The sequence below is a fragment of the Cucurbita pepo genome, unplaced genomic scaffold (genome assembly GCF_002806865.2).
Source record: "Cucurbita pepo subsp. pepo cultivar mu-cu-16 unplaced genomic scaffold, ASM280686v2 Cp4.1_scaffold000226, whole genome shotgun sequence".
Taxonomy (NCBI): Eukaryota; Viridiplantae; Streptophyta; class Magnoliopsida; order Cucurbitales; family Cucurbitaceae; genus Cucurbita; species Cucurbita pepo.
The window spans coordinates 51,266-59,763 of record NW_019646482.1 but is presented as its reverse complement, the minus strand read 5'-3'; the positions used below and the strand labels follow the sequence as shown (position 1 = coordinate 59,763).

At 38.4% G+C, this 8,498-nt stretch overlaps 1 protein-coding gene across 3 annotated transcripts; it reads right to left on the bottom strand.

The window, feature by feature from the left end:
- Positions 1-4,621: 4,621 nt before the first annotated feature.
- On the bottom strand, positions 4,622-8,282 carry LOC111784531 (NADPH-dependent pterin aldehyde reductase-like). Of its 3 annotated transcripts, XM_023665202.1 has the most exons (5): positions 8,006-8,282; positions 7,869-7,938; positions 7,592-7,785; positions 4,879-5,051; positions 4,622-4,800 (listed from the first exon to the last, which is right to left on the bottom strand). In XM_023665202.1, exons 1-5 carry the CDS (start codon positions 8,219-8,221, stop codon positions 4,704-4,706), a joined length of 750 nt encoding a protein of 249 aa, XP_023520970.1. In that variant the 5' UTR covers positions 8,222-8,282; the 3' UTR covers positions 4,622-4,703. The 3 variants fall into 3 exon arrangements, with proteins under 3 accessions (XP_023520970.1, XP_023520968.1, XP_023520969.1); XM_023665200.1 differs by lacking the exons at positions 4,622-4,800; positions 4,879-5,051 and adding an exon at positions 5,182-7,047; XM_023665201.1 differs by lacking the exons at positions 4,622-4,800; positions 4,879-5,051 and adding an exon at positions 5,182-7,047 and having other exon boundaries at positions 7,592-7,773.
- Between the last annotated feature and the right edge of the window lie 216 nt (positions 8,283-8,498).

Below are 8,498 nucleotides of genomic sequence, written 5' to 3'. Positions count from 1 at the left end.
AAATATTTTCGTTGCATTCATATTGTCGTTTTGAGTCATGGCTCATAGTAAAATATTGAGTCATGAAAGATTTGGTATCAGAGCATCAGGTCAAGGTCCTGTAGACATTTAGGATAGAGAGTCGTATCCTCTGTGGCCATGCCCATCAAACACGTGCCGATCGCGACCAAATGTTCTCACGGGTTTGAAACATAAAGACAACAGTCAAGCTAGTGTTTAAAGAATATACCATGACTTTATGCTATGTTATAATTGTGCATTTACTGGAGAATGTGCTATGAACAAATTGTAACCGCATTGTTTTTGTGTTGTGGTAGATAATGGCACCAAAGAGACGCGGACTCTATGTTGGGCCCAGACTTCGAAGGAGAAGAAGAAAAGTCGTTCAGGACACCCCTATTTCAACACCTGAAGTGGAACAACCTGAACTTCAAGAGAAGCTTGGAGATATGCCCCAAACTAGTGAGGGAACCGTACTGCGGACTCTAAGAACTAGACAGCTTCGAAGGAAGGCCAAAGCCCGAGACTTCTTGATACAGGCCCTAATGCTTCCTCCTCCAAGGAGGTCCCATCGGTCTCGGCCACTAGTACGAAAGTCCCGCCCAGCCAGCCGTTGACCACGCCTACACTGGATGTATTACAGGCATTCATGTTGACCTCAATGGAAAATCAAGCTCTGATGACCCAAATCATGCAGACACTGGTGGCTAATCAGACAGCAGTGCAAGGGACCAGAGATTCTGTGACTATTACTGTGAAGTCCCGTTACTTGAAAGATTTTCAGAGGCATAAACCACCTTCCTTTGACGGAGGCAAGGTGGAACCCATCACAGCAAAGAACTGGCTAGACGCGATAGAAACAACCTTCCATTACATGAACTGTCTGCTGGAGTATAAAGTCCATTGTGGGTCATATATGCTGAAACGAGAGGCCCACTTCTGGTGAAAAGGTACTCAAATGACCATTACACCACAAGGAGAGTTTATTACCTGGTGTCAATTCAAAGAAGCCTATCTCCGCAAATACTACTTAGTCACTTCTAGGATGAAAATGCAAGCAGAGTTCTAGGAACTCAAAAAGGGGGACAAGTCAGTAGAGGAGTACGATCTGGAATTCAACAGGCTGACAAGGTTTTCTCGAGCGCATATTAGTACTTGGTAGTTAAAGGCCAAGCGATTTATTGTTGACCTAAGGGACGAGTTGAAGGGCATGTGGCAGCCCAAGCATCCTCTTATTATGTAGAAGCCCTTCGGGTGGTGATCCTCATCGACATGCCCCCCATCGACAAGTTACAGTCAAGATCAACCTAGTCCACATTGCAGTTCAGAGGAGTGCAGAGCAAAACATAACAATTTATCCTAGCTGTCGGCGTTCTCACACGGGGGAGTGCAGAGCAGGAACAGATGCATGCCACAGATGTAGTTAAGTAGAGCACTTTGCAGCAGATTGCCCTTAGAGGAACGATCAGCATGCCAATCGACCTGCGGCACATAATTAGAGAGGTCGGGTTGCTCAGCATCAGTAAGGGTGAGATGTAGCCCAAGCAACCACAGTCAGACTAGCTGACGAGCCGAACGCAGTTGTTACAGGTACGCTACCAATTTTTGGTCATTTGGCTTTAGTGTTGTTAGATTCGGGTTCAACACATTTGTTCATATCTGAGGAGTTTGTAGAGCTAGCACACCTAGAGAAGAAACCTTTAGAGGTCACCCTATCAGTGTCCACCCTTGCTCACGGGTTATTATTAGCTACCCATAGGGTTAAGGATAGTAGTGTAACAATATCAGGACGTGTCATCGAAGCTACATTGATAGTGTTAAGCATGCAAGACTTCAACGTCATCTTGGGTATGGATTGATAGATTGTGAAACTTGAATAGTGACTCTCAAACTCCCATCAGGGGACAAATTTACCAATAAGGGAGCCACTTCCAAAAGAACCTCGAAAGTTGTAATAGTACTGAAAGCCAAGAAGATGATTCATAGTGGCGCAAGTGCATCTTTAACCAGCGTGACCTTAGACAACAGTAACAAGCAAATAGTCTCATCAGTACACATCGTTAGGGAGTTCGTAAATATTTTTCTGTAAGGATCTTCCAAGTTTGCCCCCAGTCATGGAAGTCAATTTCGGGATCGATCTAGAACTAGAAACTGCGTCGATCAATAAGAGTACGGGTATCGTCGAGTCAAGTTTAAACAAGATAGTGTAGCATGTCAAAGTGACCAAATGCTCTACCTTATCCAGTAGAACCCATTTTGAGAGAGGGCATGAAACCACACAGGTAAACACAGTAGCGGGCAATCACTAAGGGGTCATCACCCACACTAGTTATTAGATAGTTCTATAGGAGAGCCAACTAACCTCCCATGGATGATGTTTAGGCTAATCAATATCATACTACCCCACCAAATTATTATGAGGTAGCGCCTAAACTTTGGACATCAGACATCCACTATATAGGTAAAAGAAGCTACCTAAGTCAAAGAACATAAAGGTTGGACAACCTATACATACCCGTAGGGGTAAGTTTCAGACTAGAGATTTGCTCAATACTTCGTTCCCTCTCCACTTGCTCAGATAGTAGAAGAAATTAGGCCAGAATTACCTAAGGCCTAAATTAAATCATGTGGTTACCTATTAGGTTAAGGATACAACGAGAGGTGAGATACTGTCTGAGAGCTCTACAATCATAGAGGATTGTCAACAAGGGGTATCTATGTTGTTTGTATTTTCTTGAGTTGTCCATGTATATATTTGTATCTTGTTTCCGTCTTGAACAATATTTGTTTAGAACCATTTGTATTGATTTTTACAAAAATGTTGTCCGACTTTAATTCGTACAAAATTTTACCTTATTTTAACTAACCTCATTTTCAATGTTTACTTTTGGATTGTCTGTTAGTTGGTGTATGCTAATGTTTTATTCCATCTATGCATTTATATTTTAAATCATTTAATCTCTCTTTTGTCACCTTTTATTTTAAAAATGAGAAATTTTATCATTTTTTTTTAATGTGAGTCGAATGTACCGGTAAGTAATTAAAAGGCTGGTAAAGGGAGTCATTACAATTAACTCTTTAATCAATTAATTTATTTAACCTGCATCGGGTCATTACAATTAACTCTTTAATAAATTAATTTATTGCAAAGCGGGTCATTACAATTAACTCTTTAATCAATTAATTTATTCAACGCATCATAAATACAACTAAATATATCTACACATCCTGCAAGATCTCACAAATTACAACTGACCCATCAGTAAATTTACATTCTACACATTTATACTGATATATCAAGTCTTTTTCGTAGTTAATATTGCACTCTTATTCACCATTTTCTCATTTATTACTCCATTTATTCTACTTAGTGAGCATGAAATCGTTTATTGCTGTCTAACATAAAAAAAAAAAATATGATTTGGCATAAATCGATCTTAATTGTATATTTAATTGAGTTATATGGTAAAATTTTAGACATTTATGTTAAACTATGTGGAAGTAGCACATTTGGAAACAAATGAGAGATGACATGGAAATTTTAAATCTACATCATCAGTCCAAATGGGTCATTGACTATCCAATGAGGAACATACTATGTGGACTACTTATTTCTTTTCAGCCCTAAAGGGGAACCCATGCTCAATATAAAACGAAAAGGAATACTAAGAGGAGAGGAGCCACACTTTGGGGAGAAAATCGAATTACCGAGCAGCAACCTCTTATGCAGTGAACTACTGTGAAACTAGAGAAGAAGAAGAAAACCCTAATCCAGCAGCTGTTGACAGCAGAAGGAAAAGGAGTCCAACAAGGATTGATTAGGGAAAAGAGGTGGACGTGAGAGCTCAAGAGAAAGGAAATTCCATTGACGAACGGTAACAAACCGAGATAACTCTCTATTTCCTTATTCTCTTTCCTTATTCCATCAATTTTATATGATGAAGATGCGGATTCCTCGGTTTAATTCAGTTTGTATGGAGGGCTAAACTTAATAGGGGAGGCGAGAGAGTTTTATATAGTTTAAGTATGTTGACGGTATGATTTTAGTTTATTAAAGAGTTTTATATAGTTTGTTAAAGATTTACATGTATGTTTAATTAGCTACTTTACATACATAGTTGTTCTCTTATTCGGGAGAAGAGAGGGAGCAATGAAATCCTCTTTAATACTCTAGTTCCATAGCAAGGAGACTTGAAGGGTAATAGAAGGGTTATGAATAATTCTTTTCCTAGAGCCTTGTTAATAGAAATTACAACGATTATGGAATAATCACCATTCATGACCCCTCGAAGTGGGCTTGATAATCTATTAAAAGAAACTAGAATCTACCACAAAACTCAACAACTTATCTATTTAATCTCTCTTAGCCGAACCTTCCTCATTATAGTTGATTTTCTCATCATTTTATGTTTTTCGACAGTGGCACTCGTTTTAGTTTTGTTTAAATAGTGAAAATCTCCAACACCCATTTGAATGTTACCAAAAAACTCATTTAATTTCCAGCGATAAAATTAACCAAAAAGATAGGTTTCCTGTGGAATCGATAATTTACTTATTACTTGCACTTATTCTGGTGAATTTTACATTATTTTATTATATACATCCACAAGCGATCATATACATTCATCACTCTTATTTATCTAATATCTAAACATTCTATCTGTGATGCTTACCAAATTAATTATCATCCAAGGGCATAGAAATTATGGGTTGGACAACTCGGTTGGATCCTTAACTGTGAGGGATGCTCCATTGTCTGATGTAGTGATATCAAGAATCATTGTCGCTGCTTTTATAGCCCTTATTACAATAAAAAAAAAAAAATGTATAAGTTCACACAAAAGGATATATTTATATATGATTTGATGATATCCATACCAACGTTTAGGTGGTAGATATTTTGAAGCTGCACTGCCAACAACTGAAACGAGCATGTCTGTGTTTATGGTGCCTGGATCTAAGGCCACAACTGCCATTCCTTCCGGCAATTCTTTTGCTATAGATTTGCTTAACCCCTCAACTGCCCATTTAGATGCACAATATGGTGCAATCTGTCGATACAGTAAAATTAAACATGTGTCATCTTTGTTGGATATGACTACTCGATTCTATTGAAATATAATGAAGCAAAAAGAACAACCTTGTGATTGTGAATAGTGCATACATTTGAAGGTATTTAGAAAGTAGAAAGCCCTAATAACTTTTATTTAAGTTAAACCCACTAACAATTCCCTCAACTATTTTCCTAAACCTTCTCGCAGATGGCAACTATAACAATTCTCTTAACTAAATCAGTTACCATTTTCCTAAATTTACTCGAGTAATAACTAATTGTATTAATTCAAGTTATTGACTCACGTTCTCCACTTCACTTAGCTTGAGATTCTTTACTTTGAGTAACTCAGCATATCTCGAAAGCTTAATCGTTATTGGGGCCTTTGTGAGAGTATCTGCACGTTGCTCCATAGTATTAACGTTGTTTAATCCCTTATCAACTCCATCTTCTTCGTAAGAAATTATAATTCCTGAACATGCAATTTCTTCTGTTTCTCTCTTTTGCATACGAACTTCATTATCTTGTAAGGTATTCCTTTGTTTTTTAACCTTGTTTGCTTCTTTGGTTGAGATGACAAGTTTGATGAAACATACTCTTTGCTAATGAAGTAGCCTCTAGTTTTTTGTTGGCTTTGTTTTTTCGATTCCTTTTTCTCCAGACCCATTGATTTCTTCTTCCCTTTCTCACTACAAATGCTAATAGATACTTTTAGAAGATGTTGATGGTCTTCGAATAGTATCTTATACAGGCGATTCTTCAACTGTTTTACCTTCATCAACAAGGCTCCATTTCTATCGAATATCTTGAGGAACAAGCCAACTTACTCCACTTGAGAACAAGCCAACTAACTCCACTCTGCTACTTTCTTCTATCATTTGACCAAGACTAATACTATGCTCTTCAAACTCGAGATGTAATATACCTTGGTCAATAGACGTTGATCGTCATTCTTACGTTAGAACAAGATGGATCCTTTGCCTTTGATCGGTACAATTGATGCATCGCAAAACTTCATGTTTCCAATGAATTTCTCATCAAGCTCCTTGAACTTTGCTTTGCCTCTAGTGATGTAGTTGCTCACTCCGTTGTCCAGGTACCACATGTTAGTCTCCATTTGGTCTTCTTCTTCCCTTCTCTTTATTGAGCATCAACAAGTTGGGCATTGTCTTGGCCAACATTAATGCGGGCTCTTCATCATCCGTGAATGTGAGGTTTACCTCCTCCTCGTGCTCCCTGTTGCGGCCCTCTACCGCATAATGCCTATATTTTCCACAAGAGTAACACTTGATCATGCTCTTGTCCTTCCAGGGTTGGCATTGTCATGGATTTGTGAGGTATTGTCATGACCTCCTTTGTTACCACGTCTGCGGCCATGTCCACGAGCACGTCCATGACCTTTATTTTCCTTGTTATAGCTGTCATGTCCCCTTGTACCTAAAAATAAGAGTCAATTACATCTTTCTTTTTCGTCCATGCGAGCAACTCCTCATGTGTGAGTAAGAGGAATTTCTCCTCTCCTTTGTTTTTGTAGCAACGATATCTCTCCTCATGGACCTTAAGATGATTAACGACCTCCTCAACCGTCATATTCTTGAGGTCGTTAAACTCTCGATAGAGCTAACAATCTGCATGAATCTCGGGAGAATAACTTCAAGGAACTTCTTGACGATGGAGATCTCCTCCACCTTGTCGCCTAATGAATGGATGACGATCGTCGAAAACTTCATAGTAAAGGAGTCTGCTGATTCACCATCCTTCATGCAGATAGCCTCGAACTCACTTTTCAAGGTTTGCACCTTTGCTTCCTTGACACGTTTCACTCCCACATGCATTGTTTGCAGCGTCTCCCATGCTTCCTTTGACGAGTCCTTCTCTGCCAACATGAGAAAGATATCCTCCAGGACTACTTGGTAGATGGCGGCAAGAGTCATCCTATCCTTACGCTCATCAACGTCATCACCATGCTCCATGGCATCCCACACGTCTTGTCCCTATAAGTTAACACACATCTTTATCGACCATGTTGCGTAGTTACTCTTCATGAGTAACGGGTATAGGAGTGTTACATTCCCTTACTTTCTGCTTTTTATGATCGTCATATCTCCTCCGGCAACTTTGTAAGGTGACGGCATTTGTTTTCACTTCCTAACTCTAATACCAAATGTTGGATATGACCCACCATTAAAATATACCGAAACAAATAAATGAAACAGAAAGAACAACCTGAGGAGAGAGTTTCTTAGAACAAAGGACCTTTCAATTCTATTGGTTGTTGTGAATGAACAGAGCATGCATCTCGTGAGTATTGATAGAATATACTAACAAATTTAACTTTCCTCAAGATAAAACTACCAACAATTCTCCTAAAAATAAATCATTAACTATTTTCCTAAATTTCTCCCCATCTAAAAACTACTAACAATTCTCCCAAATAAATCACTAACCATTTCTCAATCTTAAATTCATAATTATTTTACTAAGTCAACCTTATTGACTAATAATCTTTCCATAAAACTTTAAATATAAATGACATACATGTGCAATTCCAGTTCTTCCCGCTATTGAAGACATGTTGATGATTATTCCATGCTTGTTTGGAATCATAAGAGGAATGAAATGGCGCAAAACGTTTGCTATCCCTTTCACATTGGTATCTATAACATTATCAAATTCTTCGACCTCTACCTCCCATGCATTCCCAATTCTATTAGCAACACCTGCATTATTCACTGTCAATAATCAAGAAAAAAGTGTTTAGTTTCTCAAAAATTGGTTCAAGTAAGAAATTATCTGAAAAAAGGGAGAGGAATACCAATGATATCGGGTACAAGTTTGTTTTGGACAACCGCTCTTGCTAGCTCTTCAACACTATCGTTTGATCTCTGCAAAACAAACCTTTTCAGTCACTTTTCTAAGAACTTAGGACGTGGGGTTAGAGCATTTGCTTACCACGTTAGCATTGAAGAGCAAGTGGTTATTAGAAGAAAGTTGCTGACGAAGGGAATCAAGTTTAGGTTGGTCACGTGAACAGCCAATTATGGTGTGACCACGGTTAGCTAACTCCAAGGCTAGGGCTCTCCCCAAACCTTTACTCACGCCAGTTATCAACACAATCCTTGAAGGGTTTGTGGGTATTCTCGAGGATTCGCTCAAGGTCGAGGCCATGAAGGTTGCTTGAGAGTATTCCAGAAAGATAGATGAAAGTCTAAATATGGTTCTGTGAATAAGCTATATTATAAGGATCCTTGAACCATTATCTACAGATTTGTGGATGAAAATAAAAGGGAAGGAGGACCACGTAGCTTGCCTATTGATTACGCAAATGAAAATTGCCCCACACGCCTTCTTGCTCTTTATATCAAATACATATTACTCGATAGATCTATTTATTTATGGTATCTCAAGCACCTTTTATTTTATTTTATTTTATTTTATTTTATTT

Coding starts and splice junctions, on each gene's coding strand:
- LOC111784531 (XM_023665200.1), bottom strand. CDS start 8,221: ATGGCCTCGACCTTGAGCGAATCCTCGAGAATACCCACAAACCCTTCA. Junction 7,786..7,868: donor ACTTGTACCCGATATCATTG/GTATTCCTCTCC, acceptor GATTATTGACAG/TGAATAATGCAGGTGTTGCT. Junction 7,048..7,591: donor GAAGAACTGGAATTGCACAT/GTATGTCATTTA, acceptor GTTAACTTATAG/GGACAAGACGTGTGGGATGC.